The sequence below is a fragment of the Psammomys obesus genome, unplaced genomic scaffold, assembly GCF_907164565.1.
Source record: "Psammomys obesus unplaced genomic scaffold, mPsaObe1.curated_primary_1811, whole genome shotgun sequence".
NCBI classification, from domain to species: domain Eukaryota; kingdom Metazoa; phylum Chordata; class Mammalia; order Rodentia; family Muridae; genus Psammomys; species Psammomys obesus.
The window spans coordinates 769006-791965 of NW_026596130.1; the positions used below are offsets into that span (position 1 = coordinate 769006).

The following is a 22960-nucleotide window of genomic DNA, read 5'->3' on the forward strand; positions in this document are numbered from 1 at the left end:
AAACGGTCTCCACGGGCTCACAGGGATCGTTAGGAGTCTTCTTCCGTTCCTGGGGTGGCCTGGACGCTTGAGCAGCTCAGGCCAAGCAGCACCGCCTTCCTGTGGCCTGCAGCTGTGGACGTGGCACCCATCCTCCAGCACGCTGCCTGCCGTTGCCCCCACCATGAATATGGACCCCCCCCATTAAACACTTTCCTTTTTAAGAGCTGCCATGGAGACAGCAATAGAAACCCTAACTAAAACATGTACCCACTGGCCTCATCCACAGGTACAAGCAGATTTTCTTATTTGAGTCTCTCCCAAATTCCTAACTCTGGAACCTTGAAGTAATTAACAGGTAGCTTATCAAGCCTACTGCAGACATCATTACAGTTACCTGGCCCCCAGGACTTTCCCTTTCTTTTTTTTTTTTTAAATTCTTTTATTATTCTTTTTTAACAAACGGCCCCAGGGATAGGGGACTAGGGGAAGAGAGGAGGAGAGTGAGGCTCCAGACCCACACCCCTCCCCACCCACCCCTCCCCCTTATATATTTATAATCTATATACAAGCCCCGGGGATGGGGTCAAGGGGAACTCCCTTAGCGGGGTGGGGGCAATCCAGGTTCCTTGTCCCCCCGGGACCCAGGCTCCTCTGCTCTTCGGGGAGGCCCTTCTCGAGAAGGTGGCCCTGACCGTTCCCAAGGCTTCGGCATCCAACGCAGGGCATCTGGTGGGGAGGCCTAAGGAGAGCAAGAGTAAGTCAGCAGTCCTCCGGGAGCCGAGAGGGGAGCCCGGCCTCAGGCTGGGGTTAGAGTTCCCTTCACCTGCTGGTAGAGGTCCAGGCGCTGAGTCCGGAATACTCCACTGTAGGTGGAAGGTGGAGCCTTGAGACGGGAATTGAGAGCAGAGAAGGGCCTAAGGGAGGAAAGGTGGTCAGCGCAAGCCCTAGACCTGCCCTGGCTTCAAAGAAAAAAGAAAGGGAAAGTCCCAGACACAGAGCTTACACTCCATCCCTACGTACCTTCCGGATGGGGGAGTCCGTGATGACCCAGGACCCCCGAGGGCGCTGCTCAGCTTTCGATAATCCTGGAAAGGCTTTAGTTCTACTGGGTGCAGCTGAAGAGAAAACCAGTTCACCCTATGAACTTCCTGCCTGAACCACAGGTCCTTTTGGACATGCCGACCATGAGCCCTCCCACCACGCCATTGTTCTAAACCCAGCAAACCTGAAAGAGCGAATCCCTTACACCTCACCTCTGCTCGCCCCAAGTTAGGGGGGAAGGGCCTGGCAGGTGAAGGCAAGACCCGAGTCGCAGGAGCAGGTGGGGGCCGCACAGCCAGGCTGGGGGGCTGGAGAGCAGGACCCATAGGCAACAGAGAAAGAGGGGGTGGAGCAGGAGGTGGCGCTGGTGGCAGGGAGCCAAAGTTCACCACTGGCAGCTGTGAGTCTACCACAGGCAGAAGCATCTGCAACAAGAAATCCCAGTGAGCTCACTGCAGCAGGAGGCGCGTGGGGAAATGCAGGCTGAACCAGAGAGGAACATGATGGGAGTGGGAAGGTCGGCACCTGCTGAGCAGGGGCCCCCGAGGGAAGGAAGCCACCTTGGCCACCAGGCTGTAGAGGAGCAGAGTAAAAATCGGAAGGGGATGGCAGATCCTGGCGGACCTGTTGGGAAAGGGGAAGGTCAGCTCCCAGGCGGGTTTGACGGCCACTTGTAACCTGGACTGCACTGTGACTTAACTCCGGGGCTCTCCCGGCTACAGAGCAAGAACAGGACCAGGACAAGTCTGCCAAGACCAGCCTCTGCTGCCCGAGCAGCTGCCCAGCTCATACCTGAAGCAAGGGTGGGTCAGGCAGGGGGCTGGGGCAGAAGGCTGCAGAGTAGAGGAAGGACGGTGGTGGGTAGAGAACGCCCCCAGCAGGCAACTTCCCCAGCTCCGGGGCTTGCAGTGCTGAGAAATCCAGAAACTGGCCCTTGAGGGCCACCCCAGAGAGCAGCGCTGAGGGAGGGGCTGGACCTGGGGGTAGATACAGGGGCTGTGACCTGAAAACAAGTTGGGGGGAGAGGTGTTACTCCTTGGCGCGAGGGACGCCTTAACCTCCCCCACTCCCGCTGGAGGCGCCGGCACCCAGTGTCACCTGTACTGCAACGACGGTGTCCCGGGGCGGAAGCCTGCGTTGCTGGGATGCAACTGAGCGTCCATGGCACCCCCAGAGACCTGCCGGAGAAAAGCAAGGTGGGAACAGCCCAGTGTCTTTGGCCAAGAGAAGCTGGCATGGGCTGGACACAGCGCAGTGTCAGAGGGCTCTACTGGCACAGGGGCCTCGTGTCTCATCTCGCACAGCTGATGGGTAATGCTGTCAACGAGATTGGGAAACACACAGGCGGGGGTTGGAGTCGGCTCAGAGGTCTGGCCTTCCAGAGGTCCCGAGTTCAGTTCCCACCAACACATGATGGCTCACAAAAGAGATCTGGGGCCCTCTTTTGGCGTGCAGGCACACGTGAAAGCAAAACTTTGTATACATAATAAGTAATCTTAAAATAGAATACTGAGAAATATACAAGACAGTGAAGAACACTTCTCTTTGGGGGGTTAAACAAGGGGAGAACATCTACCTGAAAGCGAGCCTCGACAGAATAAAAGTAAAAAGTAATAAAGGAGCCTAGCGGAATCTCAGTTTCTAGAAAGGCAGGCGTCAAAACTGACAAACATCAAATTCAAAGCCAGTCTGGATAACTTGGCCAAACTCTCAAAACAAAATGAGAACAGGGCATGGATTGGGATTGGGGCTGCAGAGACGGCTCAGCAGTTAAGAACAGGCACACAGCCATCTGTAACTAGCTCCGGAAAGAGCAGACACGTCTGGCCTCTGTGAGCACCTGAAATCCTGTGCACATACCCGCTGAGTACACAGAATTTAAAAAAGCTAGAGAAATTAAGCACACTAGCTGTTCTTCCAGAAGATCGTGTTTATCCTCAGCACCACATGGAAACTTACAACCACCTGTGACTCCAGGGCCAAGGCGGGCCAGTGCCTTCTTCTGGCTCCTGAGGGCACTGTGTACGCATGGTACAGACGCGTGCAGGCAAAACACCCATGCACAGAAAAAACCTCTTCAACAAAAAATACCCACTGCAGGAAAAACAACATGGAGCAGCGACATGTTTTATAATTGACCAACTTTAGGTGAGAGGGCTCAGCAGGTAAAGACAGGTGCTGCTGACCTTCCGGAACCTGTACAGAGGAGAGCCAGGGGCCGTGGCGCACACACCTGCAATCCCAGTGCTCAGGGAGGAAGAGGCAGGCAGGGCTTTGAGTTCAAGGCCAGCCTGGTCTATGGAAATCCGGAAGTAGTGGAGGGAGGGCTGCACAAAGCTGCCCTCTGCCCTCCACCTGCAGCACCTGCAGAGGTAGCACGTGCCCTGGCATAGACACAAAATAACTACAACAAAGAAACCACTGTGGGGCCATCTTTAATGCCAGCCTGGAAGGAAGAGGCAGGTGAATCTACACACCACGTTCCAGGCCTGGCTCAAAAAAAAAAAAAAAAAAGGCTTACCTGGGAACTGGGAGGTCCGGGGCTGCCATAGAAGACCTCAGGGTACAAGCGCTGACCTGAAGGGCTGGGCTCTGGACCACACTGCCCGGCACCCAGGCTCTTGGACGGTGGCTCAGCAGAAGCACTAGGGAGCAGCTCCCAGTCTCTGGATACGGGAATGGCCTGAGCAAAAGAAGCCTTGTCAAGACCGAAGCCTTACTGTCTACGCCAGTGGCTCTCAAAGTGGGTCACGACCCCTTTATCCCGCATCAAACGTTTATATTCAAGTGGCGACCAAATAACCTACGGTTGGGGGTCACCAAGCCACGAGGAGCTGTGCCGCAGGGTCACAGCATCGGGAAGGAGGGCCACTGCGGTAGACACGGCCTTCAGCACAACTCCCGCCTCCACCTACCTCTGTGACGGATGCCGTCAACTCCTTTTCTCCTTTTAAGGTGTCCCCTACCACGAGGCACAAGTCTGAGTCCTGTAACATGGGGAAACGGAGGAGGAGAGATTATAACACAATTCAAACCTCCAGCCTACTTCTCATCGTTCTCCATACCCAACCAGGACACGTCCAGTATAGCCCATTCAGACCTTGTTGGTAGTGCCAAACTCAACTTGAGAACCTGGTCGGAGGGGGCCTGGCTCTGGGCCCCGATCTGTGCGCTGCGAGCGTTCTGTGCCTATGGCACCAGGGGCCAGAGGCTGCTCCCGGGGCAGCTCCTAGATTGGGGAACAGGGTTGAGTGACAAAGAAACAAACCAAGAAATACCACAATAAAGAGGCAAAGAAGGGGCGGGAACACACAGACAGACCCAGGCACGAGCTCTACCAACAGTCCTCGTCCACCCTCGCTCTTTTACCTTTCTGTCCCCATCATGGGAAGCAGGTGGCCGTCTCCTGGGAGGTTCAGAGGGTTCAGAGCCAGACGCAGCCTCCCCAGGAACAGCATTCAGGGGCGAGGGTCCTCCAGGCCGCTTGGGAGGTCCCTCTGCTGACCCCTTAAGTCCCCCATCAGGGGAACTCCGCTGGCTGCAGGGACCGGATGACACCTGGGAATCTCCACTCAGGTCCACCCCACTGTCAGACTGGCTCATCTGAGGAGTGCACAAGGAACAAGGTAGGTTAGGGCAGAGAACACCTGCACCCACAGGAGGCCCCCCCCCAAGAGCGAGGCAAGGAGAAACACCGTGAGGACCGCCCGCAGAGCAGCGTCGATTCACCACAGGGAAAAACAGACCATCACTCCACAAAGGCCCGGCCTCGCGGCCATTTCCTCCTCAAGGGTGCACGCACCTCTGTGGCTGCCACGTCCTCAAAGGGGCTGAGGGGCTCCATCCAGGGCTCTATGGAGCCAGGCTGATAGCTCTTCCGGCTCGGGGCTGGAGGAAAACACCCACCGTGAGGCTGGTAGTGACAACAGTGCTCGGCCACCACCGCCCAGCACTACGCCTCATGCCAGCCCTTGACCTCCAGCAGCCTGGCTCACCAGCATGTAAACGATTCCAGATGTGGGGAGTCAGGGCCTCTGTGCCCGTGTCTCTGGATTCTCCCTGAGGGCCTGGGACCTCAGGCTTAGAGCCCAAGAATCCAGAGCTATGAGAAACTGGCCCCGACTCCTACAGGTGAGAAAACCCAAAAGGGCAAAATGCAAATTAGCCGGGGCAGAGTGAGGAGCAGCAGCAACAGGGGAGACACACACGGGAGGCAAGTGGGTGTCGCTAATGGGAGTCTGGGTGAGAGCACAACAGAATGCAGAAGCACACAGAAAGCGCACCAAGAACCTTCAAAGGTGGGAGTGCAATGAGGCCCAATCTCCAGCCCCATCCCTCACCTCCTGCAGCAGCTCCGGTTTTCGGGGAGGCCGCTCCCGCCGTTTCGGGGGGAAGGGATTAACCCCGGCAGAGTCCCGGGGAGTCCCGCCCACCCCCCTCACCATCGGCCCTGGCTCCTCGAAGTGGGGGTCTGGGGAAAAGGGAAAACTGTCAGCATCTACCTCATTCTACCGCTGACCCTAGCTTGCTCTCCCAACTCCACCCCCAGCCTCTCCAGCTCTGCAGAACCCAACAGCAGGGCCTCCAGACCAAACTTCTGCTACCCACTCCAGCACCTGACCTTTGGGGATCGAGTCTTTCCCACCTGCCTGCCTCCAGCTTACCAGAACTGATGACGTTGCTGGCCCTCGGGGGGTCATAACGGGTTGGGGACCGAGGGGAGGAGCCCTGAGGGGCTTGGGGAGGGCCAGGCTTAGGCCTTGGGTGGCCCCCTGGTGCAGTTACATTTCCTTGGCGGCTGCTAAGCTGGGCCAGGGCCTGTTGGATGCCGGCAGGGTTGCTGTGGATCACTTGGTCCAGGCGGAAGACAGCAGAGCTGCTGGGGGGCGGCGGAGGCAGAGGCAGCCCCGGGGGCCGCTCCTCAGGAGGCCGGCTGGAGAAAGCAAGAGCATCAGCTCCAGGCTCACTAAATGCTTAGTCTGTCTCCTACAAGTCAAGCATCTATTTTCCAGCTTCTCCACTGGCACCCTGTCCTCTCCCAAGAAAACTTTCCAGAGTCTGTTTTCAAAGGTGTGGGAAGAGAACAGGCATGGGGATGGCCAGCTCCTCCGCCAACCAACCTTAGCAAGAAAGAGGGTTTGCAGTGCCTTCCTGAAGCTGACACACCCCGAGGACCCCAGCTCCCCGGTGTCCACCCCAGCCCAGAACACAAGCACCTTGCCGTACCCACCTGCGGTTCTTGGGAGAGGGCCAGCTCCTCTTGTCCCCTCGTCCTGGGCCGGCCCGTCCCCCAGGGCCTGCACCACCACCACCACCGCCACCGCCAGTCTTGCCCCCGGGGCCTGGGCGCCGGTTTTGCCGCTCCATGCCTGGACGCTGACTGGAGAAGCTCCGCTTGCTCAAATCCTTGGCTCGCTGGCTCAGGTCTCCCCGAGACATGGCTGAGATGCCGGGTCCGGACCCACCTGCATTGACCCCCGGAGTCCCCACGGCTTTAGAGGTCGCAAGTGCTGCTGGGGGCGTCTCCTTGTCGCCCCGGCGCTCACTGGCAAAGTCGCTGCTCTCTGACGCCGTCTCCCACTCCTCATTGGCTTGGTCTGAGTTCTGGTTTGACAGATCAGGAGACTTAGCAGCTGCGCGTCGAGGCGGCGGGGGAACTGTGGCCAGAGCCTCCTCGGGTCCGGGGGTGGAGGCTGAAAGGGCTAGGGGAGGGGGCTTGCCATCGGCTCCTCTGGCGGCATTTTCTCGCTCTTGCTTCAGCCTCCGGAACCGAGGCGGCTTGTCCTGCTGCTGCGCCCTGCCGTGCCGCCGCCGCCGGGGCCGCTCCCCATCTTCCGTGCCTACGCCCATGTTGTTGCCTCGGGACATGGGGGACAGAGGCCCCGAGATCAGCTTCTCTTTCAAAGGCTCCTTGCTCGGGGGCAAGGGACCTGCTGGCGGCTTCTTGGGAACCAGGGACTTGGCAGGCGGGCTCCAGCCGGAGCAGACCGGCGGAGGGGGCCGTCCCCCACCGCGGCCCCGGCGCGACGGCACTCCTCTCGGCGTGAAGACACGCCCACCCCGGGCAGTGGAGAACCGGGCGGGGGCCGGTGACAGGGGAGCCCCTGGCGGCGGGGGGGCCAGAGGGACCTGAGCGAGCACCCCCTCTTTGGGTGGTGGGGCCTCCTTGTCGGAGGGGGCCAGGTCGCTCTCGTGGGTCTCGCTGCCCGTTTCGGAGCCGCGCTGGCGGCGTCTCTTGGGGATCTCTTCGTACTCGGAACCCTCGCTCCGCGTCTCACTGGCAGTGCGGCCTCGGGCAGCGGAGGGGTGGTTCAGTGCCCCGGCTCCACCCCCGCGACCATCGTCTCCTCGGAACTCCCGGTAACTTCGGAATTCACGGCTCCGGGCTCCCCGACCCCGGCCCCCATAGGTTCCCCGAAAACCCCTTCCTCTGGCAAAATACTCGCCTCGGCCCCGACCCCGGCAGGATGAAGGGCCTACTCTTTCATAGGAATAGTCCCTGCGGAGCCTCGGCGCAGGAGAGTGAGTCCCCCCCGGCGGCGTTTCCTTGGGGCCCACCCTCCCCTTGGCCGTCTTGAGTGGGTCTGGCTTTGGGACCTTGGGGGTCTCATCCCCCTGCTCTAGGGACTTGGCAGGCAGCTCGTCGGCCTTCACAGGCGGCGGCGGCTTCTTTATGGGCCCGGCTCGCCGAGGAGGGACACCTGGCTCCTCTGCAGGGATTCCGCGGCGGCAGCTGCCCGGGCGAGGGCCCCAGCGAGTCTCCGTACGGTTTTCTCTTCGTGGTGGCGGTGGGCCTTGGCCACCTCCTCCTCGGCCAGGCTTTCTGCCTGCCTCTGGACCCAGCGGCTGTGGCGGTTCCTCCTTGGGGGGCTCCTTCCTGGGTGGCGGAGCCTGTGTCTTGGCAGCCTCATCACTCCCCGGGGGCCAGGGTAGGGGCCGAGGTGTAGGGGGAGCTGGCTCCTCCAGAGGGAAGCGAGACATTGGGGGCCCAGGAGCTCCATTCTCAGGAAAACCCGGGTAATTAGCCAGATACGGTGGCGGGGGAGGAACTGGAGGAGTCTCGCTCCTGAAGAGAAACAGAAAAGAAGTTTGTGAGGATGAGGGGGCCACCAACCTGAGAGAAGCCCACGCTGAGTCCTGACTGGGAAACTCCCTCCCTCTTGGGCGGTTTACGTCTGTCTCTTCACCATAGGCGCGACCCTATCACCTCAGATAACCCACCACTCTCCTCCCAGCAACTCACCTCAGGCTCTTGTCATCCTCATCTGCTGCCTGGCGCAGTGGTGAAGTAAGAGGGCGCGGATCAGTGGGTGTGGTGGTAAAGACGTCTCCTACCCAGGCCAACTTGGGGTCCACTGGTGGTGTGCCTCGTTCCCGTAACAGAGGGGGTGCATGGCGTTCAAATGGCTCTGAGCTTGAGCCCCCACTGTCTGAGCGTTCCCGGGGAACCAGGCCTATAACAAACAAGAAAATCATCCAACCACAAGCCTTCCACACCAGAAACACCTTCTCTGTATGAGCAACCAGCACCTCCTGTCCCTTATGTGTGGGCTTGGTCTTGTGAAGACAGGCAGCCACTCGGCTTTCATACAAATAAACTGCACCCAAGCGCGAAACACTATTATTTACTTCACCTGTTCCCCACAGCTATGCACACAGACCCCCACCCCTAAGTGCTGCGGGGGGGAGACCAGCTGGCTCCCTGGCTATCTGGGGCTGAGGAGGCCCCCAGTGCCTATGGACCCTTACCTGAGGGATGCACACCAGGAGGGTAGAAGTCCAGAGGAGGGCGGCCCTGGAGAAGCCGGGGGTCCACATAAGGAGGGATCATCATCCAGCGGGGGTCAAAGTTCATTGGAGGCATTGGGGGCGGCCGGCCCAGAGCCCCTGGGTACAGGGCTTTGGGGGGTGGAGGGGGCGCCTGTGGGGCAGGTACAGCTCCCAGGGTGACAGGCTGTGGTGGTGACGGGGGCACTGGGGCAGGAGGGGCAGTGCCTTGCTGCTGCTGCTGCTGCCACTGCTGCTGCTGCTGCTTCAGGAGCTGCTCCTGTCAGAAACGAGACGGGATGAAGAGGGTGCCACAGCATGCACCCAAAGGCATCAGCAGAAAAGTCGCAGCAAATGTGCCAACACAGCAGAGGCCAACGCAGGCCTGAGGATGGAAGTGGAGGGAGAGGAGTCTGAGCTCACCTGCTGCTGCCGCTGGAAGCGAGGTGGCAATGACTTCTGGTATTTGGGGTAGCCCAAGCCCTGGCTGGGAGGCTGCCGAGCGGGACCGACTCCATCGCCCTTGGGCTCCACCTTCGGGGCTGGGGGTGTGGTGGGTGGAGGAACCTCTTCCTGTGGGTCAGGACCCTCTTTTGAAGGCGGTTGAGGTTCTACTGCATGGAAGAACAAAGTGACTGGGGCCATCACAGAAGTCACTATCCCAGAAAGTCCAGCTGCAGTTAAAGGTTCAATCACACACCAACTGTGGTTAACGCCCATCAAGACCCACGAAAATACTCTTATCCCCGTGATACCCCCGGGGAAACAAGAAGGGCAGAAAACAGGAAAGTCTTGTTCTACAAGAATGGTTTTGGCTCTTCCTCCAGACATCCCCGACCCATAGCTCACTCAATGAAATAAAGCACTGCTCTCTTCAACCGACACCATCTTTACCACCCAGTGTCCCCTCAAGCCAAGCAGTGCTCCTTCCTTCCTCCATACCTGGGCTGGCTTCGAAGCTGCCACCGCTGGTGCTACCGGCAGCGCCACCACCACTCGTCAGAGTGGGAGCTGCGGCCACTCCTGGGGTGGGGGTGGGCTGTGCAGGAGGAGCTTGTGCTGGCTCTTCGGGTTCTTTCTCTGGTGTCGGGGTTGGTGCTGGCGGCAGAGCTGGAGGTGCAGGGAGTTCCTTAGGGACCGAAGGTGATAGAGCTGGGGCAGGAGGGGCAGCAGGTGGGGCGGCCGGCTCGGCCTTGAGTCGCTTGTCAGGTGCCCCAAACTTTTCGTCAAGCCGCTTGAGTTTCTCGGCGCAGGCTGCCCGGCGCTCCTCCTGCATGCGTCGCTCTTCCTCTTCCCGCCGCCTTCGTGCCCGCTCCACTGCCAGAGAAATCTCTGAGGAAGATTGCTTCCGACGTTGCCGCCACGCCTCGTCCTCATCTTCGGGTGCTGGGGGTTTGCAGGGAGGACCCCCACGGTCCTGGCAACGGGCAAACCCAGCAGGCCAGGCCTGTCAGTCACTACACCTTCTGCCACCTTTCAGAGGTCAAACCCAACTGTCCACAGCTACAGCACCGACGAACAAATTCCTCACCCTCACCTCTGTTCCTTTTCCCTTCAGCGACCTAGACACGAAAGCCTTCCTTCCCAGGACCTCATGTCTCTAAACCCCCGAGAACCAAAAGTTCCCAAGCTTCTCTGAGATAAAGCATCGCTCTGCTCTAGCTTCCTGTTACCTATTACCTTCAGTTATTCAGCAGCCCCTCCCACAGCCGGCCCTCTCACCCTCATTGTAGGTACTCACTGGGTAGTCCCCAGGGGGTCCCCAGTTCCCGACAGGACCCCGGTGAGGTGGAGGCGGGGGAGGCTTTGGGGTAGGAGGTGCTGGTTCCGTCTCTGGAGGCCGAGCGTTCTCTGCCCAGGCCGTCTTGGGAGGGGGCGGCTCAGTGCGAGGGGAGGTGCCCTTTTTGCCATCTGCTTCAGGGTCCTCTCCAGCAGCTGGCTGGGAATCCTTGCTGTAGGCAGACCACAGTACAGTTAAGGGCAGCTGCACCTAGCCCTTCTAGGACTCATTACACCATGAGTAAAACCGGGGCCCTCATCTCCTCTGGTGCCCTAACTCACTGGCCCTCAGCTCCCTCCTCATCAGAGTCTCGCCCGTCTTCCTCATCACTGAACTTGAGCTTTTCAGTATAGTCGACCTCCTCATGGGCCCCTGAGGTAAAAGAAAATGGACAGTAAGTAGACGAAGCAGTCTGCTCTCCAGCCTCAGCCACCTTCCCCAAACAAGCAGCAAACAGGCGGGAACAGGAGGCTCCGCCGTCAGCACCCGGGTCCTGTCACTCTCACCCCTCTCAGGACTCCGACATTTAGCTTTGTCACCCATCCCTCCTTCAGCCCTTGGACATCTGCTTTTCTCTCACATGACCCACCATTTCTTCATCAGACTTTACTTTTTAAGATGGAAATACTCAATATTCACCTGCCCAGCCATCATCATTCTCCTGGTCCAATTGGTCAAACTCTTTGAGGTTATCCTCTTTAAGAATAGAAGGCCGGCCCACAGGCTCCACAAGGCGCATTGGTGGCCCTGAGCCCCGGGGGCCCGCCACACGAGGAAAACGGCTGTGCATTGGGGAAAAACAGAGAGGGAGGGGCGTCAGATACAGCACGTAGTACAATCACAGGCAAATCTGAACCTCTCCCCAATCGGCCTTACCCTGCCCCCAGTAACCACCCAGAATCCGACTGACTGCTCACCTGGGCCCATCAGGAGTCGGGTAACGGTAAGGCCCCTGGGGTCCATACGGCGGAGGGAACGGGAGATATGGGGGATACATCTGCAAAAGGGCCCAACAACAGCTGCTGGGAGGGAGGAACAGCCTGCAAGCCCCAGGAACACACCATTCCTCCCCCCCCCCCCCCCGCCTCACTAGGCTCTGCTTTCTGAGTCTTCCAAAGACTAAGTCCTGACTCTCAACACTCAGGCTTCCAGGGCGACCACTCCAAGTAAGAGAGCCGAACTCACAAAGGGCGGCATCATTCCGCGGTAGGGAGGGAACTGGGGTGGGCCTGAAGGCTGCAGCCCACCCCGGGGATCATGACCATGATGAAGTTTGGAGTCCGGGCCCTCCAGCTCATCAGGGCCACGCCCACCTCCATCCCTCCAAGTGGTAGAATCTGTATTTGGAAAATGCAAAGAGGGGAAGAGGCACGTTACTACTGATTTGGGGGAAAGAAAGGGGTGCATCAAAAACGATGGAGAGGAAGGTTGAGTCCCACAACATGGAGCTCTCCCCCAAAGCAGGCACTATCCTGGTCCTGAGGCAGCCACTTACTCAAACAGGTGGCCACTCACTTTGGGGGCGGAGGCTTGGTCCGGGCCCAGACGACTGTTCGGCAGACTCCCTTTCCTTGGCAGCCTTGTCCTGGTCGCCAGCCGCCTGCAGGGTCGGAAATTCCTCTCGAGAGAATCGCGACAGTAGGCTTGATGCCCTTCCACCTGTTGCCATGAGGGGGAGCAGACTGGGGATGTAGGTACACAGGGCGCCTGCCATCCAGGGGCCCCACTCACCCACTCACTCACTCCTGCACTCACCATCTCCATGGGCTCCATGGGTGACACTGGCTTGTGCCCAGGACTTTACCCCGCTTGGAACCGAAGGAGCGTTCTGGGGAAGCAGAGGTGACAGCGGTGGTGAGGGGGAAGAGCAAGCGCCACTCTTCCTCTAACCCCTCTAGCTCTCCAGGTACCTCGGGGGCTGGTGGGGGTCGTTTCGGCTGGTTGGAGGCAGGCGTCTGTGAAGCCGGCAGTGGCTGCGATTCCGGCTGCTGAGCGGTTGAGGCATCGGAACTGGGGGCACAGCAGGGTGGAAAGGTTATCCAGAGTGTGAAGTGACTCTCCCTCAGCTCTCCAACGGTAAAAGCTGGAACTGACCCTAGCCTGTCGCTCCCACCTACAAACACTAGGACAAAGTAAGCCATCAGACGGTCTGCCCGCTGCTTCACGCTCTCTCCACCTATATAAGTAGCTCGAGGCCTCACCTCTGTCACCTAGCGAACGAGGGCTCAGGCGACTCCCTGCCTCTTCCGCGGCGGAAGCAGACTACGCCTCAGCATACTCCCCAAGTAAAGACAAGAGCCTCATCACTCAGGCCCCAGCGCTGTCTACCTCTTGGGGTCGGACTGCTCCTGTTTGCTTGCCCATCCTGTTCCGTCTTTCGGCACTAGTGAGACATTGGGGTCATTGCCTTTGTTCTCGGCTTTCAGGCTTGGAAGGTTGGCTGGGGGCGGCATACGCCGGGCAATGGCAACTTTTCCGAGACTCTGCAGGCCATGTCGAGGGGCAACTGAAGAAAAGGTGGAGAAAGGGTCAAAAATGCCTCACCAAGGAGAACCAACAGTCTCCCATCCACAGAAGCCATGTGGACAGTCCTCAATATCCGACTAGCTTCTCACTGTGCATTTTTCTCAGAAGCCGTTCCATTACTCAGTAGTAATCTCTACACTCTCCTGGGAAAAGGGAGATACATTCTAATCCCTGCTTCTGTGTGGGATGGTTGATCCTGGGCCTGCGGGGAGCAAGCTGGCCCCAGATCTTTCCAAATCCACGTTTCTTTGCCTCCAATTCTTACGTGTCCAAGGACAGGCAACCAGAAACACGCCTTTGCAGGAGGATGACTGGTGTTTTACCCAGTGTTCCTGGCCTGTCAGCAGCTTTGCTGAAGAGCTCTAAAGCCTATGCCCTTGCACGCTCAGCCTGGAAACATTAGGAACGTCTTTGCAAGACCCTCACCGGCGGGTTTCTGGATCTCTAAGGACTTGCCCTTATACGTATCAAACAGGTTGAGCGAGGAATACTTCTTTCCATCCTTCCCCTTGGCAGTCGGCCCCGAGCGATCGGACATTGCGCTGGAAGCTCATTGAGTACGTTGGGTCCTGCAGGCACCTCCCCCAAAACGAGCTGGTGCCTGTGGGCCAGAAAGGGCAGCTCAGGCTCTGCCTCCTCCACAGACAAAAGCCTAGAAGCCCTCTTCACTCTCTTTGGGGAATGGTATGTGGCGGCTCTCTAGCTTGTGGAAACAACTACAATCTTAATCACACTGCGCTCAGCCTCCATAGGCAGTCACCCTTTCTGACAGATCCTGACAAAGAAAAGCAAATAAAACCCAAGCTCCATCCTTTGTGCCACTTTTGAGACAGCAGCAGCTTCTCTCCTATTCTGAGAGCAATCATCTTTCACTCCAAAATCATTTCAGAGATATATGATAAAATTGAACAACCACGGCCCAAACCCCAGAGAGAACCAGAATGAGGTACACAACTCCAGGGAGCAGGCGAACTTCAGAGTGCCAGCCCCTTAGACACCAGCTCCCTAATCACACCCCAGGGCCCTGGCTCCCAGGGCCCATTCCCAGCAGCTTTCCGTCCCATCTGGGGAGGCCTGAAGGAAGGCATTCGGAGCTTAAGGATTTTTATGAGCTTGCTCTGCCAGGCTGGGGGCTGGTGCCAGAATGAGCCTCACTAAACAACAGGGCCTCCACACACTCCCAGGCAGAACAAAACGCTTGTGAGCAGAACACTGCATCCGTCCCTTAACTTGTCCCCTCCCCGGCTCTTGGAAACGGCTCTGCTCGCAGGGGAAGAAAAAAAAAAAACAAAAACTAGTGGACTCCGGTATATCCTGTGTAAGACGGAGGTCAGACAAAGCATCATGGAACTAGCCTGAGAACTCCCTGCAACCACGGGCCAGGCCGCAGAAGGCCAAACCAGAACCAACTCGGTTTTTTGTCCTGTCGGACCTCTCCGTAAGCAGTCATTTTGTTTCCTCAGCAGCCCTTGTTCCCCGGGCAGGCCGCACTCTCCATCTTAGGGCCACTCTCGAGTGGTGACCAGGCACATCAGTGGGTGGGAACGGTGTGAAGAAAAGCGATGGGAGACAGGAAGAAGGCATGGAGGCCTGGGAGGAAAGCCACAGCCGGGGAGAGAGCTTCCCCACAAGCCGGGGACTACGAGACCTAAGGAGGCCTCGGTGAAACGATGGTGGAAAGGGGGGAGGGGGAATGGCAGGGCAGCCGAACTGAATCAGAGAGAACGGCTGAGAAAGGCTGCAGTGGGGCAGCCTCAGGACAGCCGGGAAGAAGAGAGAATGGAGGACACGGGGCCAGCAGGGAAAAGGAAAACGCCTGGAGAACGCAGAGGGGCGGAGGCGCGGGACGGAAGGGGCGCCGGGACGGGGGCGACTCGACGCAGGGAGCGAGGAGAACGGGGTCCGGTAACACGAAAGAGCCTCAAAGGGGACGTCGACGGGCGGCCCCGGGCGCGCGGCCTGGCGCCCGGAGGCCAGGGCTGCCGGGACTGCGGGCGGGCCCCGGCCCTCCACGGCGGCCTGGGAGCGGCCGGCGCCGGCCGAGGGGGAGGGGCGCGCCGGCGGCAGGACGACAAGATGGCGGCGGCGGCTGATGGCAGCTTCTCCCCCGGCCCGCCGCCTCCGCCTCCTCCTCCGCCGCCGCCGCCGCCGCCGCCCCGCGCCGGAAAGGGCGTCAGCGCCCGGCGGCTCGACCAGACTCACCTGGCCGGGTGCGCGGGGGTCCGGGACCCGGGCTGAGAGGCTCCCCGGGGCGGATGGCGGCGGGGCGGGGGCGGATGGCGGCGGATGGCGCCGCGCTCGGCTCCTCCCGTCTCCCTCGCTCACTCCGCGGCTGGGCTCCGACTAACGGCCCATCCGGGCAACCGCCGCCCCCGGGAGCACCCCCTACTCCCGCCCCCCTGCGCGCTGGGCACGCCCCCTGATTTGCATAGAGGGCGGGGCCCCGGCTCTCCGTGGCCCTCCGCACTTCAGGGCCGTCCCTACTTTAAAAATGGAGGCGGTGTGTGCGGACGGCATTTGCATAAGGGGGAGGGACTTACAGACGCTAGGACGCCGGTTGGCTAGGGAGGCGCCGCGGCGTCGGCAGTTGAGACGCGTAGACCGGGCGGAACGCCGGGCCGTTGGGGCGCAGAATTTACACGACGGAGGTTGGGAGAAAGGGGCGGCGCATGCGCGCTGCGTCCGCGGAAGGATGGCCGCGGAGAGAGACGCAGGAAAACGGTGCCAGGCCCCCGACGCTCTCAGCGGAGAAGGCCGAAAGACCTGCGACGAGCCGAAGGGATGAGCCGGTCGAGGGCGGAGACTCTCGGGGCTGGCGTCCCTTGGGGAGAGCTAAACGCGTCCGGGAGGCGGGGCTCCCCCGCGATCAAAGCACGCCATGCAAATGAAGTGGCTAGGCCAGCCAATGAGAGGGTCCGGAGGCGAGTATCCTTGACGTTCGCCCGAGGAGGCGTTCTTCTCGTAGTTCTGGACATTTGCATAATATATGCAAATGATTGGAACAAAGACCAGGAATGATCTGCGCTTCCAGATTTTAGCAGCGAATAACTAAGGTGGACATTTAATTTCATGCTCTGTAATTTTAAAAAACGGGTTTTTATGGGTAATGTTGCTGACACTTTGTTCTTTCGACAGTGAATTTCGGTCTTACCGGTAGTACCTGTTTCCCCTTTGTTTCTTAGTTCTTGACTAGAATCCTTTGCCTCTCACCAGGCTTACTACCCATTCAGCATTTTCTTGTTAATTCCTTTATGCACCGGCCCCGTGGATGCTTGTGCAAGCCAGAGGTTGACGTCCGGAGGTCTCCCCCAGACGGTTCACTTCATTTTTTGAGACACGTTCTTTTAGTGAACTCGGATAGTTGGGCGGTTGAGCGGAGATTCCAGGTGGACTGGCCAATGAGCTCCAGGGATCTTCCTCTCTGCGCCCCCGTGCTGGAGTTACAGGCACTTGTTAAGCGCCGTGAGATCCAAACGTAGGTCCTCATGCCTGCAAGTACCTCATCCTCTGAGCCATTTCCCCAGCCCCAGAAAAACATTCTTTAGATTTTACTTATTTGTATTTAATGGGTATGATGGCTATCTGCATGTATTCAGATGTTCCAAGTGGGTTTTTGGTTCCCAAGATGAAATCAGAACAGGGTGTTGGATGCCCTGGAACTGGACTTACAGGTGGTTGTGAGCTCCCAGATTGTTGGGACTCAAATCCAGGTCCTCTGAGAGAACAGCAAGTGCTGAGCTGTCTCTCCAGCGGCCATCGGTAACAGTTTGAAGTGCCAGAGACACGCATGAGATATTGCGGAGGCAGAGGAATATGCTCTAAAACAAAACAAAACAAAACAAAAAACAAACAACAAAAAAAAACCTTCAAGAAGTATGACAAGAGAGGGATGAAATGGAGAACTTAGCATCTGCTTGTATTTCCAGTGCTGCAGAAGCAGGAGACACATGGATCCCCTAGCACTCGCTGGGCCTGCCTCACCTGTTAGGCTAAGCCCAGTGAGAAAACCCATCCCAAAGCCACACACACAAACCAAGGTGGATATCAGCTGAGAAATGATAGCCAAGGTTGTCCTCTGGCCTCTGTATGTACCTGCCTCTTTCTCTCTCTCTCTCTCTCTCTCTCTCTCTCTCGCACATGCACACACACAGAAATATGATGCAAATCTTAGTCTTCAAAGGGTACATACAGTTCAGGTCCAGAAAACAAGTGAGCAGAAGCAAAGGTTGGCAGGCCTGTGTCTGGCTGATATAGATAAATAAAGGAATCACTTGTCCGACAGGGACAATGAAGATGAAAAGTTAACAGAACACAGTTAAGAATTAGCCTGTGATTGTAATCTTGAAACACCTTTCTTGCGGCAGTGGGCGCTAGGTACTGTTAAAATCTGTTAAAGTTGTTATAAACTACTAACAATGATTTCTTGACGTTTTATTGTAAGCACCTGTTCTGACCATTGCCATGTAAACAAGACACTGGAGCATGGGACAGTTTGCTGCCTAGATGGTGCCCGTTGGACCCTCCCTTCCTACGCTCACTGGCTTCCTTGAGAGGAAGTCGGTCAAAGAGAGCCAGACTACCCTCTGCAACATGCACTCTTTTGAACACTCCACAGCAGTGGAGAAACGATAATGGCAGCCGACTACACCAGCCGCGGCGGGGACAGCTCGGCTAGGGCAGTTCACGTAGCTCGTGCTGAGCTTTTTACCACACAGGCATCCGTACCTCTAGAGTACCTTCTGCTGTTTCCGCATAGGCCGGAAGGAGAGGGCTACCTTTAGTGGCCCAGCAGAGCTGCTGCTGAAACTACTGCTAAGGGACAGTTCTGCCAGTTTTACCGTTTGAAATGTTTGCATGAGGGGTTCGCTGTGATTGGCACTGCCATGTTCCTGGGTGTGTAAGCGACGGCCTCTGGCTCACTTGGGAGACGCCGGGGTAGCTGCTGTGGTGCCCTCCTTGATGTTAGGACCCTGGGCCCAGTTAAAGCCTTCTCTCTGCTGATCTTCCCCTGCCTGCTTTCGGTGGTGGGGCCTGAGCTGGCAGCCGAAGCAAGCAGCGCCGAGACGGCAGAGGAGGCAGCAGGTCAGCCTGAGAGCATGTGGGCTGCACAAGGGGAAGAGCAGGAGAACAGACAGAGAGCTGAGGCTGAAGGATGGAAAACTAGACTGAAACAGAGGAGCTGGCGGCACACCCGTGAATCCCAGCATTCAGGAAGCAGAGGCAGGCAGGTCTCCCGAGTTCCAGGACAGCCTGGTCTGAGACGCTGCCTCAGAAAAAAGGGGGGGCCTGGAAGGATAGCTCAGAGGTTAAGAACACTTGCCACACTCTTACAGTAGACCAGGGTTCAATTCCCAGCACCCCCATGGTAGCTCAGAACAGTCTGTAACTCCAGCTGCAGGGATCTGCTGCTCGCTCTCTACCTCCACAGGCTCTGGACACACATGTGGACATAGACTTACACGAAGGCAAAAACGTTCATATTTGTAAAGTAATAACTAAAGGAATAAAAGAAGCGGAGAGGAGAGTCTGCAGGCCGCAGTCACAGCTTTCACAGTTACAGACAACTGCCAGGACCGCAGGACAGGAAACTCTGCCTGCTCCAAGGGTTGAAGAGTCTAGCTCACCTGCCAAGAAGCTGCAGCTCCAAAGGCTGCCAAAGGTTGAAGAATCCCGATTCTTCCCCCTGCCTGCATGAGAATTCTACACTAGAGGGCGCCCCTTGGCAAGATGAGCCAGGATGGGCACTTAAAGAGCTTCTTGCTGGCAAGGATAATTATCTGGGGAGAACAAAAGGACGCCGATTTGGCCAGTAACCTCAGTACTAAAGCAGAAGGGCAGCCTGTGCTGCACGGAGAGTTTGGGCTGGCTGGTTTGTTTGGCTGTTCGCCATTTCTATCAGTTAGACACTGTATTTGCCCAGGTGGCCTCCGATACACGCCTCCTCCCTCCATTAGTAGACAGGGCTTTTGCTTTTGGCAGTGCTGGGAATTGAACCTAGGGCTAGGCAAGTGTTCTACCACTGAGCTTTAGCCATTGCTCTAGACCAGACTTCTGTCATTCTTCCTCACAAGGATCCCAATGTCCTGTTTAGCTGTACAGGGTCATGAGACCCTCGCTCCATCCAGTAGCGCTGGTTCCTTCTTCCAAGCGTCTGTTCAGTCAGGGCTCAGACACTGCTGAGGACTTCGATAGGCCAAGCACAACAGCTTAGCTCCCAGCAGAGCCGAGCTGGTGCACGCCTTTGATCCCAGCCTTTTCGAGAGGCAGGTGGATCTGAGTTCAGGGCCAGCCTGGTGTACAGAGTTCCAGGATGGCCAGAGCTACACAGAGAAACCCTGTCCCAAAAAACAAACAAACAGCAAACAGCTCAGCTGTCATTTCTACTTTCAGTAAAGCTTGAGAGGCTGAAGGATTTGTCAGTGTCACAAACGTTGAGATGAAGACTTGGGCAGGATGACCTTGACTCTTTATGAAGCCCCAGGAGCCCGCACAGATATCACACCTGTATTCTTATTGGTTTGGTTTAGTTTTTAAGAGAGCTTCTCTTTGTAGACCAGGCTGGCCTTGAACTCATAGAGATCTGCCTGCCTCTGCCTCCCAAGTGCCGGGATTAAAGGCGTGTGCCTTTAATCAACTGCCTATATCCTTTGAGGTCAAAGCTGTCTTAAAACTCTGGAAGACTTTCAAGTACAAAGCACTGTCTACCATAGCTAACCCTTTTAATATTGGGTGGATGGATTATTTGGGCTGATTGCCCTCCCCTCAGAGATGCTTCCTTCTCCCCTAGACCCAGGCCAGGGGTCCCCCAATAAAAGCAAGGCGGTCTTGACCTGGTGTGGGAGCATCGTTTATTTAGTTTGGCTCTGGCTCATGACTTCTTTTCCGTGCTGCTGTCATTAGAAGCCCCTTCGCCTCCAATTAGGGCAACTCAGAAATAGCTTTCCTGGCTGGGGGACCCGTTGGCTTCTGGTGTTCTTTGTTTTTTTCCTCATACATCAGAATCCTGGAAGAGACATAGACACCAGGGCCACTCAAGGGAGTGAACCGTAGGTGGCTGGAAGAGAGGAAGGGGAGGAAGAGTGGGGCAGGGAGCACAGTGCTGGGGCCAGCCGAGGGGACTGGAGCTGCGCATGGGCTGGGGATGGGGAAGGGTCTTGAAAGAGTCTCCAAGACGGAAGGGTGGTTGCTGGGGACAAGGCCAGGGCTAGGGATAGAGAGGACAGGGAAGTCCAAGGTCATTGGAACTGGACTCTCACATTCTCAAGATGGCGGATCTCTTGCCCAGCATCATTCTGAGAAAGTCACAGTAGCTGAATGTCTCCTCGGAGCCGCTGGACACCTCTCTAATTAATTTCTTTAGCTCTAGGTGGGTCTTGGGAGCCCCGAGTTTCTCCAGCATTCGCTTCAAGGACATAATATCTGAAGGTGGGAAATCAAGGTGGGAAAAGAGGGTGTCCCTCCCCCCACCCGCCGTCTTGTACCTCCATGTACCCACCCTTGTATTATTGACTGTGGCGGGACCTTTCCTGTGCACAGAACTCGTAGAGGAGCCCTCCGTTTGCCTAGGGCCCCACGCCCCCAAATCACCCATTTCTCACCGATATCTCCATTTCCGTTCAGGTCAAACTCCATGTACTTCTCTGGATGAGAACAAGAGCAAAGCGAGTAAGTGCTGTTGATGGGGGTTTGAGGAAGAGGTGGCTGACCAGTGCCAGGGTAGCAGGGAAGGTGTGGGGGAGGGGCTGGCGGAGGAAGTGCGGGTAGAGGCTTGTGAGGGAGCCCATGGGGGTGCTGAGATGGGGAGGGCAGGGAAGGACCGCGCAGACAGGAAGGAGAAGCATAGAGGCAGCCTTCCCTCCTCCACCATGGACATCAGCTCTGCTCTGCTGGCCGCTGTGATCCTCTGCACCCCGTGCCCCAGCCCCCCGGCTTCCCTCGCCACCACAGTCCTCACTCTTGAAGGCTTCCAGTTTGCAGGGCAAATCCTCATCGCTGCTGTATTTGGGGTCACTGAGGAATTGCTGTTTAGGGGCAGATAAGAGCCAGGGTCACCCCTCTCGGCCTGGGGCCCCTCCAGGCTCTCCCCCTCCATTCTTTCTTTTTACCTTGTTGATCCCATCCAGCCACTCTTCCTGCTGGGCCTTCCGCAGTCCGAAAGCTTTTCCTCCTGAGGGGCCCGGAGGTTAACCACCTGCCCCTTCCCTTCCTCCTCCCTCCAGGCAAGTGCCGCCCTCTGAGATCCTCCAGCCCTCCTGGCTCCGCAGCCCAGAGGCCGGCCTCGTGCTGGCTCGTGCCTCTGTGTGGTCCACCTTCCCTACCCTGCAGATCCATGCCTCGGCTCGGGTCTCCTCGGACGCTGGTGGTGTTAGGAGACGGGCCGTCTCTCCGCGCTGCCTCTTCTCCCCACTAGCTCCTCCAGTCCTTTCTGGGACCTCGAGCATACTTCCCCTTTCCACAAATTGCCTCTTTTGATAACTCCCAGGCACCACTTCCCCACCGACTTCTGCTGACACTAGCACCCCAGGAGAGGGCAGCGAGGGCTTCAAAGGGAGATGAAAATAACGTCCTGATGAATTGCTCTGGGGCGGGCTGTCTGAGTTCAAGCAGCCATTCTGCCTCAGGCCTGCTCCACACCGAGTTCACACACTTCCTCCAAAAGAGCAGCTTGTACCTTGTACGTGGGAGAAAGACTTGGGTCCCTCTGGAGGTGTGGAAGGGCACCAGGATCGAGAGGGGGGGGGGAGCGGTCCAAGCATGGTACCCCAGGGCCTACAGTCCCAGTACCTGAGAGAGGTTGAGGCTGAGGGACCTGCCAGGCCTATGTACTAAGAACCTGTCTTGAAGCAAAACCAAAGCAGCAATAGACAAGGCTTTTCCAGATCCTCAGTTTAGGGGCGGAACTGTCACTTGAAATCTCAGGCTTCATGATGCTGGTAAAGACAGGCAGCTTCGGAGGGCTGGCTGGCTTTCTGTGGAAGGCGGACCCTGAAGTGTGTAAGCAGCTCCAGGAGTGGGGTGAGCTGAACCTAGGCCTGGAAACAGAAACGTCTCTCTCAGGAGCTGCAAAGGAGCGCCCGGACACATGGAGACTCGTTCAGAAGGACTTTGGTCTGCAGAGGAGCACTCTGCCACATGGAGACGCATTCAGAAGGACTTAGGGCTGGGCTGCCCTGCGGTTTCACCTGCTTTGAAATCTTTGGGAGAATCTCCAGAGGCCTTGAGAATTTACAGAGATACTTGAAGGAGCAGAAAGTGAGACCGAAAGGGACAGCAGACAGAGCCACTTCCCATGTCCACCGCAGACAGAGCAGGGGCTGTCATCTAAGCTAAACAACTAAGCATTCTCCCCTCGCAGGGGAGGCCGGGGCTGTGCCTCTGCTGTGGTCAGACGCCTCTCCTGCTTTCCCCTCCCCGCACCGTCCCCTTGCACTGCAGGCCGTATCCGCCCTGCTCCTCCGAGCTGGAGGGAGATGCTGGCAGAAACTCCGGCCTCTTGCCTTCCTTTGCGGCAGCTCCTCAGCCCTGCCCTTGCCGTGCTCTCAGCGTCTGGTGGGGACAGCTCTCTAGCCATGTTCCTGCAACAGGCGAAGACTGGTGCTTCCTCTTTGCAGGGCTCCTTGCTAGGCCTGGGAACCAGCAAACGAGAAGTCTGCTCTTGGGGCCTTAGAAACAGCACCAAATGCTGAGGGCAGGTTTTGACACGGTCAAGGGAGAGAGCTCTGAGAAACTGACTCTCAGTGATGCAAGAGATATGTGAGTAAAAGGAGGAAACACAGTTTTTCTTCTAGTTAACGTTCTGCTTGTTAGGTCTGCCTCAGGGTGTGTATGGAGGTCAGAGGACGGCCTGCAGGAGGTGGACCAGTT

General features: G+C 57.6%; 2 protein-coding genes, 1 long non-coding RNA gene and 1 other non-coding gene across 5 annotated transcripts; 1 reads left to right on the forward strand and 3 right to left on the reverse strand.

Annotated features, from left to right (window-relative positions):
- Window positions 1-402: 402 nt before the first annotated feature.
- Window positions 403-15451, reverse strand: Prrc2a (proline rich coiled-coil 2A). Of its 2 annotated transcripts, none has more exons than XM_055591896.1 (31): window positions 15299-15451; window positions 13523-13697; window positions 12899-13076; window positions 12481-12580; window positions 12326-12398; window positions 12086-12229; window positions 11756-11907; window positions 11488-11567; window positions 11210-11352; window positions 10852-10942; window positions 10532-10742; window positions 9733-10207; window positions 9214-9401; window positions 8773-9070; window positions 8267-8477; window positions 6254-8089; window positions 5688-5956; window positions 5364-5494; window positions 5019-5148; window positions 4826-4911; window positions 4393-4626; window positions 4124-4252; window positions 3939-4010; window positions 3545-3706; window positions 2122-2201; window positions 1816-2026; window positions 1549-1647; window positions 1236-1448; window positions 1003-1097; window positions 806-896; window positions 403-721 (listed from the first exon to the last, which is right to left on the reverse strand). In XM_055591896.1, exons 2-31 carry the CDS (start codon window positions 13632-13634, stop codon window positions 581-583), a joined length of 6435 nt encoding a protein of 2144 aa, XP_055447871.1. In that variant the 5' UTR covers window positions 13635-13697; window positions 15299-15451; the 3' UTR covers window positions 403-580. The 2 variants fall into 2 exon arrangements, with proteins under 2 accessions (XP_055447871.1, XP_055447870.1); XM_055591895.1 differs by having other exon boundaries at window positions 9214-9404.
- On the reverse strand, window positions 13274-13404 carry LOC129665400 (small nucleolar RNA SNORA38). Its single transcript, XR_008718375.1, has one exon. It is a non-coding gene; the product is annotated as a small nucleolar RNA SNORA38 (small nucleolar RNA).
- Window positions 15452-15661: 210 nt separating the features above from the next.
- Window positions 15662-19925, forward strand: LOC129665393 (uncharacterized). The gene is made up of 2 exons (XR_008718370.1): window positions 15662-16149; window positions 17538-19925. It is a non-coding gene; the product is annotated as an uncharacterized LOC129665393 (long non-coding RNA).
- Aif1 (allograft inflammatory factor 1) lies at window positions 19922-21643 on the reverse strand. Its single transcript, XM_055592024.1, has 6 exons — window positions 21415-21643; window positions 21202-21263; window positions 21051-21117; window positions 20695-20736; window positions 20353-20515; window positions 19922-20099 (listed from the first exon to the last, which is right to left on the reverse strand). Exons 1-6 carry the CDS (start codon window positions 21425-21427, stop codon window positions 20015-20017), a joined length of 432 nt encoding a protein of 143 aa, XP_055447999.1. The 5' UTR covers window positions 21428-21643; the 3' UTR covers window positions 19922-20014.
- Between the last annotated feature and the right edge of the window lie 1317 nt (window positions 21644-22960).

Excerpts from the sequence above, each read along its gene's own strand:
- Aif1 (XM_055592024.1), bottom strand. Across the intron at positions 21,118-21,201 it reads GGCTGGATGGGATCAACAAG|CAATTCCTCAGTGACCCCAA; the intron begins GTAAAAAGAAAG and ends GCCCCTAAACAG. Across the intron at positions 20,516-20,694 it reads GAACGGAAATGGAGATATCG|ATATTATGTCCTTGAAGCGA; the intron begins GTGAGAAATGGG and ends TCCCACCTTCAG.
- Prrc2a (XM_055591895.1), bottom strand. The coding sequence starts at position 13,634 with ATGTCCGATCGCTCGGGGCCGACTGCCAAGGGGAAGGATGGAAAGAAG. Across the intron at positions 10,743-10,851 it reads GAGGAGGGAGCTGAGGGCCA|CAAGGATTCCCAGCCAGCTG; the intron begins GTGAGTTAGGGC and ends GTCTGCCTACAG. Across the intron at positions 9,405-9,732 it reads CAGCTTCGAAGCCAGCCCAG|TAGAACCTCAACCGCCTTCA; the intron begins GTATGGAGGAAG and ends TCTTCCATGCAG.